General features: G+C 34.0%; 3 protein-coding genes across 3 annotated transcripts in view; 1 reads left to right on the top strand and 2 right to left on the bottom strand.

Annotated features, from left to right (window-relative positions):
- Window positions 1-2,180: 2,180 nt before the first annotated feature.
- Window positions 2,181-7,227, top strand: LOC138859959 (uncharacterized). The gene is made up of 2 exons (XM_070116497.1): window positions 2,181-5,139; window positions 6,144-7,227. Exon 1 carries the CDS (start codon window positions 3,150-3,152, stop codon window positions 4,020-4,022), a length of 873 nt encoding a protein of 290 aa, XP_069972598.1. The 5' UTR covers window positions 2,181-3,149; the 3' UTR covers window positions 4,023-5,139; window positions 6,144-7,227.
- LOC138860058 (uncharacterized) lies at window positions 4,780-12,591 on the bottom strand. Its single transcript, XM_070116863.1, has 4 exons — window positions 11,838-12,591; window positions 9,049-11,743; window positions 8,682-8,699; window positions 4,780-4,879 (listed from the first exon to the last, which is right to left on the bottom strand). The coding sequence occupies exons 1-4, from the start codon at window positions 12,589-12,591 to the stop codon at window positions 4,780-4,782; spliced, it is 3,567 nt and encodes a 1,188-aa protein (XP_069972964.1).
- The window catches only part of LOC113824146 (uncharacterized), a 7,139-nt gene continuing 689 nt past the window's right edge, over window positions 8,090-14,539 (bottom strand). The window contains exons 1-3 of the mRNA XM_070116496.1: window positions 12,175-14,539; window positions 8,682-11,134; window positions 8,090-8,205 (exon numbers count right to left, since the gene is read on the bottom strand). The exon at window positions 12,175-14,539 is cut by the window's right edge and continues 689 nt beyond it. Of these exons, the coding sequence (XP_069972597.1) occupies window positions 12,703-14,539 (1,837 nt within the window). The 3' untranslated portion in view covers window positions 8,090-8,205; window positions 8,682-11,134; window positions 12,175-12,702. The remainder of the gene's footprint in view (window positions 8,206-8,681; window positions 11,135-12,174) is intronic.

Genomic DNA, 14,539 nt, shown 5'->3' on the forward strand with positions numbered 1-14,539 from the left:
CTATGTTAAGAACGCATAAAGGCTTTATTTTGGATAAAGAAAGAAATGGTTCCATGGCTCCGCGCATGAACTCGTGTCACGGACCTTTTGTACCTGATGACTTCGCAGAACACTGAGATTTTTATTCTACCATTTAAATTTTATTTTACATTTTTATTATATTTTTCATTATCATATTGTCGTTGCATTGTAAGAATTTAAGTGGTGCTTAGTTAAAACTAAAATTTAGAAATAGAGAGAACCGTATTCATACTGACAAATGTAGAAAAGGTATGGATGAGATTGGATATTTCCTGTATTGAACAGAAAGCTGTCAAAGTCAGATGGTGCAAGGTCAGGAGAATAAGGAGGATGAAGGAATGAACACTGCTATTTTTACTGTACAGAGCAAGAAGCACCAACTTCTGACCAACTGTACAGCAAACATCTTCGTGTTCTGTGTGTAAGCCTACCACATGGTAAAAGTACACCCATCAAACTTAGTGCGGCCAAGAAAAGCAACATTATAACATAAACAATGTGTAACTGTACAATATAAATACTGAAAGTATTGTAATTTTAAAGGTGCTCGGCAGGGCAAAGGGCAAGGGCCCAGGGGTCGGACTTGGTCTTATCCCCAATACGACTGATCCTCCCTTCTCCTCAAAGAGGGGCGACCCACGACTCCTCGAAGACTAAACCGACCATAAGCAATGGAACCCCTACCAATGACCGACGTGAACGACTTCTTGCTCTCCCTTCAGACAATGCAAGGTATTTGGTTGTCAGAAGGGTGAATGAAAATCAATCGCTTCAGAACGTTAACCCCTTCATCATCAAGAAGGTCCTTGATGGTTGAGTGGATGGCGACTTCGATTTTGTAAAGAAATTGCAAGATGGTTGTAAAAGTGCAATTCAAATCCCAGGTTAACGACTTGCTTGAACTGACGCAGACTCAGGATTTCAAGGTAAAAGTAACTATTCCCCTTGGCCCAAATACTTGTAAGGGAGCAATCTTTCACAGGGATTTGAGGACGATGGATGAAAGCTAAATTCTTGAAAACATGAAGTACTAAGACATAATGGACGTGAACTGCATGACCAAGAAAGACGAGAATGTGCAAACAAAAACCGGATTGTTTCTTGACCTTTGCTTCGAGTAAAATTCCTGAGTATATTTTGGATATGAACATATCCAAGTAAGACCTTATATTTAAAAAATAAATTAAAAGATGTAAAAAAAATAATGTTGATAAGGATACTAATAAATTAGTGGAGCTCATGACACTACTACATGTACTGGGAACACTATCAAGTGTGATAGCTGTGGATGTCCCCATCAGTCTGGCTCTGCCAAGTGCAGCAGCCCGAAGGAGACTGAAATATTAGCATACATGAGAAGTCATGATGTTAGTTACCGTGAAGCGAAGAGAAAGTCGGGAGGTTGCGGCTAAGGACAAGGAAACTGCAGAATTAAAGGAAACGGTTAAGGAATTAATGAGTCAAATTGTAGAATTAAATAAAACAATTAAAAAAACTGATTAATCAACCCAGCAAAAGCAGCAACGTAAGGAGGATCGCATTAGGCCCTTTGCCACAAGACTCCACGTCCTCATCCAGAAAGTCGGTATAGATCTCTCTACAGTCGATACCCTGGTATAACGCCATGGGAAACCCCCAATTTCACCATCATGAAAGCTTGGCTTCCATCAACCAAGGCCATGGAGCGTCAGAAAACATTATTGAATCCATCAAAGTGCATACAGAACTCATAAGGACCAAGATAAATAGATAAGCCAAGGCACGTAAAACACTGTTTAAGGATCCTTACTTCGTGTTTAGTTTTATTTTCTTTTTTCTTTTTTTTTTTATCAGATCCAAGTCATCCTTGAAGAACACTGCTTGAGACTCCGTGCCTACAGTGTTGCTTTTGATTTTATAATTAAGTGCTCCTGGGAGGTCATTCCGTAAATACCGTTTTTTTTTTTTTTTTTTTTTTTTTTTAGTTTTGTCTTAGTTGAATCGTGCCTGACCTTCTGGGTGCTCCGTAGTCTTCGTTATCTATGTCCTTTTCTTGACTTTTCTTTTTTATGCCCTCTAACTTGGCTTCCGTCCGTTAAACCCTTTCTCATACTTTTCCAAGTGTCTTCACCAAGAATTTGTCAGGACTATGCTATACGATTTTGTTTTTGTATTATTGTTACTTTTATTTATTTGTTACCTTTTATTTTTTCCTTTCTTTGCCTATGTTTATATCCATTTGGGTTGAAGACTTCCTTCTATATTTTTGTGTTGACACCTTGATGAAAACACTAATGGGGTAATTATATGGTTTATTGTAAGTTTATCTGGTGTTGTCTTCCATGAGCATTACTTGCTTTGTCAAAAAGACAGCTTAAGGTTTAGTGGGTCTATGCCCCCCTACAATTATTATCATTATAACCATTATTAAAATTATGAGAATATTTGATACTATTGTAATTATTTCCATTATTATTAAACTAATGATAGTAATAACAGTAATAATACAAAAAACAGTAATATCATTACTGTTATCATTTTCATTATGAAAATTATGAGAATAGTGGATGTTATTGCAATTTCCATCATTTTTTATCAAAATGATCATTATTTCATTATTATCATTATAATGATTAATGTAATTATTGCCAAAATCATCATAACCACCATTTCAATAATTGGACTCTATTGATCTCTGAAAAAGCTATACTCAGATTTAGGTGTTTTTCGACGTTTCGGGTTTCTTTACTTTTAGCCCTTTTTACATTATAAATCGATGCTAATGTTGTTATCGTCATTAATATAATTATCATCATCATCTTCATTATTATTATTGCAGTTACAATAGTTATCATACTTATGATGATGACAATAGTAATAATAAATATTATTATACTTGAATTACTGGTAAGTCCAATAGACCGTATCCTAGCACTTCGAGTCATATAGAGCGTCGTCGTGAATTTGCTTGCAGCCTACATCGACCTCAAGAAGGCATTCGATACGGTGCATCGGGAGTCACTCTGGGAGATCTTGAAACTGAGAGGAATTCCAACAAGGATTATTGGACTAATAGCAAGTCTGTATACTGGTACTGAAAGTGCTGTAAAGTGTGGTGGGGGCCTGTCAAGCTTCTTTTCAACACTTGCATGGACTGGATAATGGGCAGAGCTACTATTCAAAGTCATTGTGGAGCTACTCTAAGCAATATCAAGGTTACCGACCGTGACTTTGCTGATGATGTTGCCATTCTATCTGCGTCTTTGGAATCCTTAGTGGTGGCTCTCGATGCATTTAGTAATGAAGCGAAGCCCTTGGGTCTAGAGGTCTCCTGGACCAAGACCAAGATCCAGGACTTTGGGTACTTGCTAGGAGAACCTGTTCAGTCGGTACGTGCTTGCGGCGAGGACATTGAAGTCACAGAGAGCTTTACATACATTGGTAGTGTAGTTCATAACTCTGGGCTGTCAGACCATGAAGTCAGTAGACGGATTGGCCTGGCAGCAGGGGTCATGAACTCTCTTGACAAGAGTATTTGGAGATGCCGGTACTTATGCAGAAGGACCAAGCTTCGTGTCTTCAAGGCCCTGATTTTGCTATATGGTAGTGAAACCTGGATACTATCCTGCGCCTTGGAGTCTCGACTTGATGCCTTTTGTAATAGGTCCTTGCGCCGGATCATGGGGTACTGTTGGCAGGACCATGTGTCCAACCAACGGCTCTACCGTGAGACTGGCACAGGACCTATTACCTGCACAATCCGTGATCGTCAACTCAGGGTTTACGGCCACCCGGCTCGCTTCCCCCAGGATGATCCTGCCCACCAGGTTGTCTCTGTTCGAGACAACCCTGGGTGGAGGAGGCCTGTGGGTCGACCTAGGAAGTCGTGGCTTGGGCTGATCGATCAAACCTGTCGCGAGGAGTTTGAGATGGGCCGAGTCCCTGCCTGGCGACTTGCCATGAGGGACCCTTGCAGGTACAAGCAAAGGGTGGATGCGGCTATGCGCCCCCGTCGGCGTTAGCTCCACAATGATGATGATGATACTTGAATTAATATTGATACTACCATTATCATAATTTTCATTTGTATCAATATTATTATCATTCCTATTATTATAATTAATATAGCTAGTGATGTCCATAGTACCTATTATTATAATTAATATAACTAATGATGTCCTTATTAGAAGTACTATCATGAGAATATTGGATTTTATTGCAATTCTCATTTTCAAAATGGATCAATTTTCTTTAATCACAATTTCCAAAATCACCATAATTATCATTTTAAATAGATATTTTACCACTATTATGGCTATTATTATTATCAATATTATGAGGTTATTGAATATTATTGCATTACCAAAATTATTATTACTTCATCATTATCATAGTTATCATCATTAACTCAATTATCATATTCATATGCAGAATTCCCGTAATTATTGCCCAAATCTTCATAATTATCATTCTAAATTGAAAAATGGGAAACTCGTCATCATTAATATAATTATTGTCATTATCATCATTCTTATAATTATTATTATTGCAGTTGCAATAGTTATAATCAAAATTATTGTGATAATAATAGAAAAAAAAATAATAATGATAATAATAGTAAAAATAATAATAATGATAATAATAGTAATAATGGCAATAATAGTAATAATAATAATAACGGTAATAATAATGATAAAAGTAATGATACTACTATCATTATTACTCTTATAATTGTCATTATTACTCTCATTATCATTGTTATTACCGTTATCATCATTATCAATATTGGGCTATTTGTATTGACTCTGCAAGCCTGTTAACTGCAATGAAGATGAGGAACATGTTATCTCCAATGAAAACATGGAAGTAAACTGTTAACCTGAATGTATATGAAAATTATCAGAATAGAGTTAATTATTGCAGTAATTGTCAAAATTATCATTATAATTATGACTTTATTATTTTTATCATTATTATCATTATTATTATTCTCAGTATCATCATAATTATCATCATTATTGTTAATAATAAAGGAATTAACAATAAAATCTTCATAACTACCTGAATTAATGTTAAAATCATCATTATTATCATTTAAAAGCGAAAAAGGTTTTTTTTCGACCTTTCTCTCAAAAGGCTGTAATACGCTAGATTTTGCCGTTTTTCGACTTTTGGGATTTTATTAGTTTTAGCCTTTATTTCATTATAAATGGACTGTGATTATTATTATCATCCTCATCATTATTGTCATTATTCTTATGATTATCATCATTATAGTCATTATCGTCATGATTATCATTATTATCATTATTGCAGTTATAATGATTATTATGCTAATTATTGCTTTCATTTTCATTATTATAACTATTTTTATAATGATAACAAGAAAGAAAATTTAAGAAATAATTATGACAATAATACTCATTATAATAGCAATAATAATGATGTTATTATTATTTCTATTCTCAATATTAGTATGAAAAGTATCAGAAAAGAATCTAGCGTATTACTGCTTTATGAGAGAAACGTCGAAAAAAAAAAATTCCTTTTCGCTTTTAAGTGATAATTATGATGCTTTTAACATTAATTCAGGTATTTATGATGATTTTCATGATAATTTCTTTATTATTAACAATAATTATGATAATTCTGATGATAATGACAACAATAATATTGATAATAATAATACATCGATAATTATATTGATAATTTTGATAATTACTGCAATAATGGCAATAATTAACTCTATTCTAATAAGTTTCATATTAATAATGAGAATAGAAATAATAATATCATTATTATTGTTATTATAATGAGTATTATTGTCATTATTATTAATGAAATAATCATTATTATCAACATTATAAAAATATTTATGATGAAAATAACATTAACAATTAGCATAATAATCATTATAACTGCAATAATGATAATGATAATAATGATAATCATGACGGTAATGACTATAATGATGATAATCATAAGAATAATGACAATAATGATAATGATGATAATAATAATCACAGAGTCCATTTATAATGAAATAAAGGCTAAAACTAATAAAATCCTAGAAGTCGAAAAAAACGGCAAAATCTAGCGTAGTCTTTTTAATGGTAATTATGATGATTTTATCATTAATTCAGGTAATTATGATGATTTTCATGATAATTCCTTTATTATTAATAATAATGATGATAATTATGATGATAATGACAATAATATCAAATGATGAAATTAAGAAAATGATAATTATAATGATAATTTTGATAATTACTGTAATAATAGCAATAATTAACTCTATTCTAATAATTTTCATACTAATAATGAAAATAAAAATAATAAAAATATCATTATTATTGTTATTATAATGAGTATTAGTCATTATTATTTCTAAAATTATCATTATTGTTATTATCATTATAAAAATAGTTATACTGATGAAAATGACTAATACTTAGCATAATATTCATTATAGCTGCGATAATGATAATGATAATAAAGATAACCATGACGATAATGACTATAATGATGATAATCATAAGAATATTTACAATAATGATGATAATGATGATAATAATTATCATTTAGTCCATTTATAATGAAATAAAGGCCAGAAGTAATAAAATCCCAAAAGTCGAAAAAAACGGCAAAATCTAGCGTATTACAGCCTTTCGAGAGAAATGTCGAAAAACACCCTTTTTCGCTTTTAAGTGATTATTATGATGATTTTCATCTTTCCTTTATTATTAACAATTATAATGATAATTATGATGATAATGGCAATAAAAACAATGATAATAATAATAAAATGATAATTATAATGGTAATTTTGATAATGCAATAATAGCAATAATTAACTAATAATGACAATACAAATAATAATAATAACATTATTATTGTTATTATTATGAGTATTATTGTCATTATTATTTCTAAAATTATCATTATTGCTATTATGATTATAAAAATTGTTATAATGATGAAAATGACAGTAATAATTAGCATAATAATCATTATAACTGCAATAATGATAATGATAATCATGACGATAATGACTATAATGATGATAATCATAAGTATAATGACAATAATGATGATAATGATAATAATCATCATAGAATCCATTTATAATGAAATAAAATCCCAAAAGTCGAAAAACGGCTAAATCAAGCGTATTAAAGCCTTTTGAGAGAAAGGTAAAAAAAAAAAAAAAAAAAAAAAAAAAAACTTTTTTTCGCTTATAAATGATAATTATGATGATTTTAACATTAATTCAGGTAATGATGATGATTTTTTTTATAATTCCTTCATTATTAACAATAATGGTGATAATTATGATGATAATGACAATAATAATGATAATAATAAAATAATAATTATAATGATAATTTTGATAATTACTGAAATAATCGCAATAATTAACTCTATTCTAATAATGTTCATACTAATAATGACAATAGAAATTATAATAATATCATCATTATTGTTATTATGAGTATTATTGTCATTATTTCTAAAATTATTATTTTTGTTATTATCATTATAAAAATAGTTATAATGATGAAAATTACAGTGATAATCATAAGAACAATGACAATAATGATGATAATAATAATCATAGAGTCCATTTATAATGAAATAAAGGCTAAAACTAATAAAATCCTAAAGTTCGAAAAAACGGCAAAATCTTCCGTATTACAGCCTTTTGAGAGAAAGGTCGAAAACAAAAATTCCCTTTTAAATGATAATTATGATGATTTCAACATTAATGCAGGTAATTATAATGATGTTCATATATCCTTTATTATTAACACTAATGATGATAATTATGATGATAATGACAATAATAATAATGATAATAATAAATAATAATTATAATGATAATTTTCATAACTACTGTAATAATAGCAATAATGAACTCTATTCTGATAATTTTCATACTAATAATGAGAATGGAAATAATAACATTTTTATTATTATAATGAGTAAAATTCCAATAGTCGAAAAACCGGCGAAATCTAGCGAAAACCGGCCTTTGGAGAGATGAGTCGAAAACCCCCCTTGTACTGCCTCCAGTAAAACACTAGCAGTCAGTTAAACCTTTATTGTCATGATCACAAGCTGGTAGGTATGAGCAGTGTATCCAACTTGCTTGATGACAACATACACGTACGCATGAACGTGCACGTGATATGAGGTGAAAAGCTGTAAGAAAATAAATCTTCACAGTTTTGGAAATAAAAAGTTGTACACAAATAAAGTAAATGAATCATACAAATATCACATAATATTAATACAATATGAGATAGAAATATTAAGAACAAATCAATAGAAAATTATAAAAATACTGCAAGACTAACATATATATATAAACATTAAACAAACAAATAACTTCTTATTCCTTATACTATCTTATGACATTTCCTGAGTTATTAAGGCACTTTATAAAAGATCAATAATTAAAGACTAGATACTTTCATTAAATGAATAGGAAACAAAACATTATTCTTTGGTAAATAACTGAAATAAAGCTTGGTAAAAATATAAGAGTGCAATAGGAATGGGACTACTTATATCACATAATTTCAAGTTATATATCACATAAAAGACACAACTTTGTTATTAACATGTGCTCTAAAATCTGAACAATACATTATTAACAGTATAAATAGTTGACTTACAGTGTGGCTGGCCCAAATCTTTATAAAACAAGAATAATTTAAAAGTACGCAGCACAAGACGTCTCACGTGGCTCTCTAGAGGGGCTCCGCGGATTCACAACAATGCGTTTTTGTAGGGCGTTCGCACAACTCTAACGTCACTGTAGCCAACATTACAAACTAAATGAAATTAAATAATCATTCTCATGTTAATACATTAAATCAAATAAATTCTTGATCTAAATTCTATATATATAATATCAGACAAGGAATCCTTGATTCCTTTACACTCCCTGCCTGATATCAACAAATTTGATATCACTACTCTAATACTGATTAAATGACAAATAGGAACTGAAATGTGACTTGTTCAAATAAAATTAGCTACTTAGCACCAGAAACCAAAAGAATTAACTCTGAAATTGGTCTTGTGTACACAACTGGCCCTCCATCTCTCATAACCTTTAACTCCACTTTCCTTACTTTGCCATCTTCACTTTGGATAGCTCTTACAACAATTCCATATGGCCATTGTGTACGACAAACACTTCTGTCTTTCAATAACACAACATCACCTTCAGTGAGATTAGGTTTTGCACAACACCATTTTCTACGTTCTTGGAGTGTGTGCAGATATTCTTTTTTCCAACGATTCCAAAATATTTCTGAGAGGGCAGAAACACGTTTCCATTCTGTTTTCAAAAGGTCTTTTGTATCAATTTCTCCTACTGAATCTTCTACATGGTCTATTCCAACTTTCTGAGTAAGAATGGTGGCAGGTGACAAGATGAAAGGGTTTTCTGGATCAGTTGATACGTTTATTATTGGTCGATTGTTCACTATGGCACATACTTCTGCCATGAAGGTTGATAACACTTCATGCGTCAAAGTTTTATAAGGAGTTTCAGCTAGCATTGACTCTAAGATCTTCCGGCAGATTCGAATGAGGCGTTCCCATACACCTCCCATGTGCGATGAATGGGGAGCGTTGAAGATCCATTTAGTGCCTGTTTGGTACAGATGGTCTACTATCTTCTTTTCTTCCACATTTACTGCATCTATCTTGAGGCTATCAGTTGCACCAACAAAGTTGGTTCCTCGGTCAGATCTATACAGTTTAACTTTACCTCTGAGAGCTTCAAATCTTTTAAGTGCATTAATAAAAGCTGAAGAGGACATTTCTTCTACCAACTCAATGTGTATTGCTCTTGTTGTAAGACAAGTGAACAAAATAGCCCACCGTTTAGAATTTGCTGATCCACCACGAGTTCTGCGTGTCGTTATAGTCCAAGGTCCAAAAGCATCAACTCCAACATTGGTAAAGGGTGGAGTATGTTCTAAGCGATCTGCTGGTAGATCACTCATCAACTGGACTTCTTCTTTACCTCGTAACTTTCTACACTGGACACAGGAGTGTAAGATTGATGAGATCAACCGTTTCACGCCTGTAATCCAATATCCACCAGATCTAACAGCTCCTTCTGTAAGATGACGTCCTTGGTGTCGAACACTTTGGTGATAGTGACGTACTATAAGTGTAGAAATATGACTTTTACCAGGCAAAATGATTGGATGTTTCTGGTAACTTCCAAGACTTGATTGTTGCAATCTTCCACCAACCCTTAACACACCATCTTCATCTAAGTACGGGTTGAGAGCCATAATCGAGCTAGATTTTGGAAGATGCATTTTTGCTTCAAGAAGTCTAATTTCTTCTTTGTAAGTTTCCTTTTGAACTGCTTTGATCACAAATATTTCAGCTTTTCTGAAAGACTCTACACTTCTATCAGCTCTACCTTTAAATGATTTGGCACATGCACATCTCTGCAATAAAGCAACAGTATTTACTAGGCGATACCACTCAGAGAACCTTTCAAATCTGTGACACTCAATTGATAAATTGTCAATCACACAGGTTTTAGCTGCCTTTACCAGAGCATCTGGCCTTACTTCCTTATCATATTCTGGTTGAACTAGCTGTGGAGTTTCTTGAGCAAGATCATGACGCCTACTCAAGAATGTTTGAGGTCCTTTCAGCCATATGTCGTCACACGAGAAATCATTCACCATAGAGCGAGTTGCTCGATCAGCTGGATTCACAGAAGTAGGAACATAATTCCATTGTTCTGGCTTAGTTGACCTGTGAATACGGTTCACTCTATTCTCAACATATACATAAAATCGTCTTGTTTGGTTGTGGATGTAGCCAAGAACTACTTTACTGTCAGTGTAAAATTTCACTATATCAATTTCTTCATCAAGGTTCTCAAGTACCACTTCACTAAGTTCTACTGCAAGTACTGCAGCACACAATTCTAGACGAGGTATAGTATGCCCATGCAAGGGTGCAATTTTAGCTTTCCCCATCACAAATCCAATTTCTGAACTGCCATCTTCGTGTACAGTTTTCAAATATGAGACAGCAGCAATTGACTCTTTGGAAGCATCTGAAAAGACATGCAATTCTTTTTTGACTTCTGTTGACAAGGATACTGGAACATACATTCTTGGTATTTTCAAACATTGTAAGGTCTTAATACAGTCTTTCCAAACTTTCCATTCCCTCATCCAGTTTTCTGGTAGAGGTTCATCCCAATCAATAGTCCCAGATAAGAACTTTCGCAGAAGCAACTTGCCTAGAACTGTAAGCGGGGCTGCAAATCCTCGAGGATCATAAATGCTGTTGACTGTTGACAGCACACCTCTACAAGTGAAGGGTTTATCTTCTTCTGCAATCCTATAAGTAAAGATATCTGCTTGAAGATCCCAATATAATCCTAAACTTCTCTGCAACGGAAGATGTTCAGCATCAAAGTCCATGTCCTTCAAATCTTGAGAGATATCGTCACCTGGCAAGGCTGACATGACTTCTTGGCTGTTTGAAACAAATTTGTGAAGTCTCAAATTTCCATAATCTGCTAGACCCTTCTGAGTTTTTGTCAGTAGGTTAATAGCTTCTTCAGTACTTGATAGAGATATAAGACCATCATCAACATAAAAATGTCGCTGGACAAATTTTGTGACGTCTTCACCATATGTACTTCCTGCAGCTTCAGCAGTCTTCTGTAGTCCATATATTGCTACTGCGGGTGATGGACTATTTCAAAAAACATGTCTGGTCATACGATATTCAATAAGTTCTTTACTTAAATCATTGTCTTTGTGCCACAAAAAAACGAAGATAGTTTCTGTGTTCTTTATGTACTTCAAATGAATAAAACATCATCTCAATATCTGCTAATACAGCCACTCTGTTCTTTCGAAAACGTAGAAGTACACCCAACAGAGAATTATTTAGGTCTGGACCTGTCATCAACACATCATTCAATGATGTACCTCTAAACTTAGCAGCAGAGTCAAAAACACACCTGATACGACTAGGTTTCTTTGGATGACACACTCCAAACACTGGAAGATACCAACATTCTTCATTTTCTTTCAAAGGTGGTGCTATTTCAGCATGACCTCTTTCAAAAAGCTTTTTCATAAAGTCTAGGAAATGTTCTCTTTTAACAGAATTGAACTGAAGACTCTTGGCTAGGCTATTGGCACGTCTCACAGCCATGGATTTATTGTTCGGTAATCTTTTCTTTAAGGGCTTAAAAGGTAAAGGTGCACTCCAGTTACCTGCTGGTTCTTTGACAAATTCTTTCTCCATTAACTTCAAGAACATTTTGTCTTCTGTGGATTTTCCAGGTTCGTCATCATTTTTGGTTCGGTGAAACACTGTAGAACCAATATCATTTTCCTTCCATGGTGTAAAACCGCTGTGATATCTTGTGTCTTCTTGTACACATATACAACTTGGACAAGGCTTCAAGACTGATGGTCGACCATCAGGATTTACATATATTTTCCTTACATTCACATTCTTTGTTGCGTGATGCTTCCCCAGGCAGACTTCACCTACAATTACCCAGCCTAACTTCATCTTCTGGGCAAAGGGTGTACCTGGTGGACCTGTTACTTGATCTAGTACATGGTGAGCTTCGGGTAGATCTCTACCAATCAATAATTGAATCTGAGCCTGATCATCAAGAGGTTAAATTTCTGAACCAATGTCTTTGAGGTGTGGATGAAGTCGAGCAATGTTGGGAGTTGGAATCTCAGTCCTATTATTTGGAAGTTCATCACATTCGATGACTGTAGGAAGGCTCATCTGTAGACTACCATCAACAGCTTGTATGCATAGTCCACCAGATTTCCTTCCTGTCATAACTGAACGGCCAGAGCAACTAGTTATGATGTATTCCTCTGCCACAGAGCGAACATCAAAGAAATCTAAAAGCTCTCCTTTAGCTAAAGATTTGTTACTCTGATCATCTAATATAACATATGACTTCATACGCTTCCTCGGGTTACTCTCATGAAAAACGTAAACTGGCAAAATTTTAGCACAAGACTTTCCAGGAAATTCCTCACATACACCAGTACTCTTGTTGGTCACATTTAAAGCTTGTTCACGTCCTGACTCTTTAACAACACTCTGCTCCGGCTTCTCCCTGCCATGAGCCTTAGTACTTGTCTCAGGAACAGACTGAAATTTCTTCAAATGCATAGCAGTGCAATGGTATTTACTTCCACAGTCTTTACAGGTTATGTCCTCTGGACAATCTCTACTTAAGTGGTTCTTCGAGATGCAACACTTAAAACATATTCTATTTTCTTTCAGAAGTTTCTTGCATTCTTCTAAAGACTTTGACTTAAAGCTTTTACATTCATGTAGAGAATGGTTGGTCCCATGTATTATGCATTTAAGGGCTTCTTCATCAGGCACTACAGTCTTCTTTGTAGTTACTTTAAATTTATCTAGCTTTGAAGTCTTGTCTATACGAGATTTTACTTCTGGCTCAAAATTAAATCCTGGATCATTATGGATTTGTGCAACGTCAGAAATGAAGTCTACAAAATAAGAAAAGGGTGGGAATAACACACCTTGTGTTTTCTTGTAGTTGGATGCTTTGTCTCGCCATTTGCCTTGTACTGAAGGAGGTAACTTGCTTATCACAGGGTTTATTCCTGCAGATGTGTCAAAGTGTCCAAACAGTTTCTCGTAAAGTGGATTTTCTTTAAGCGACTGTACTTCGCAGAGAAGATCATGCAGATCATACAGTTTCTTGGGATCTCTAAACGTAACCTTAGGAAACTTTTCTAGTTTCTTCTTGATAGATGCTTCAATAATCACAGGACTGCCATATCTATCTTCAAGCCTCTTCCATATCAACTTGATGCACTTACTTGGATCATGTATATTGGAAGTCCTTATACTCTGCGCAAATTTGGACGACTCAGGGCCCAGCCACCGGAGTAAAAGGTCAACTTCTTCCAAAGACGTAACATGCAGATCTTGAATGGTCTGCTGAAAAGTAGTTTTCCAAGGCACATAAGACTCAGGGCGATCATCAAATGGACTGAAACGTGCCAGGGAAAGTTCCTTCTTCAAAAGGAAACGCGACAATTCTCCACAACAACTGTTACTCACAGGATTAGCCTTGGCATCACTGGGCTGCCTACGAAGAGGTTGTATGACAGGCATAGCTTGTTCCAAAGAAGGGTTGAGATCAAATTCTGGTACCTTGTTCTGATCTTCCACGTACTGCTTGACACGACTTAAAGAATCTGCTGCTTCTTGCTGCAGTTCTTGTGAAAGAACTTTCCGTTGTAACTGTACACCAGGTATTCTACCTGAAATAGATGACAACTTATCACTACTTTCTTCACACACTACTCTGTACTCAACTTCAGCCAACTGAGCATTGCGACGAGACACACATAATTCTAATTCTGCTTCAATTTCTGCCTCCTCACACTGTAACTTTGCTTTTCTTTTCTTTATTTCTGCCTCTTTCAATGCACTTTCAAGCTTAACTTTTGTGGCT

This window comes from Penaeus vannamei, chromosome 39 (assembly GCF_042767895.1).
Source record: "Penaeus vannamei isolate JL-2024 chromosome 39, ASM4276789v1, whole genome shotgun sequence".
NCBI lineage: Eukaryota > Metazoa > Arthropoda > Malacostraca > Decapoda > Penaeidae > Penaeus > Penaeus vannamei.

Coding starts and splice junctions, on each gene's coding strand:
- LOC138859959 (XM_070116497.1), top strand. CDS start 3,150: ATGGACTGGATAATGGGCAGAGCTACTATTCAAAGTCATTGTGGAGCT.
- LOC138860058 (XM_070116863.1), bottom strand. CDS start 12,591: ATGAAGTTAGGCTGGGTAATTGTAGGTGAAGTCTGCCTGGGGAAGCAT. Junction 11,744..11,837: donor AGAACACAGAAACTATCTTC/GTTTTTTTGTGG, acceptor CATCACCCGCAG/TAGCAATATATGGACTACAG.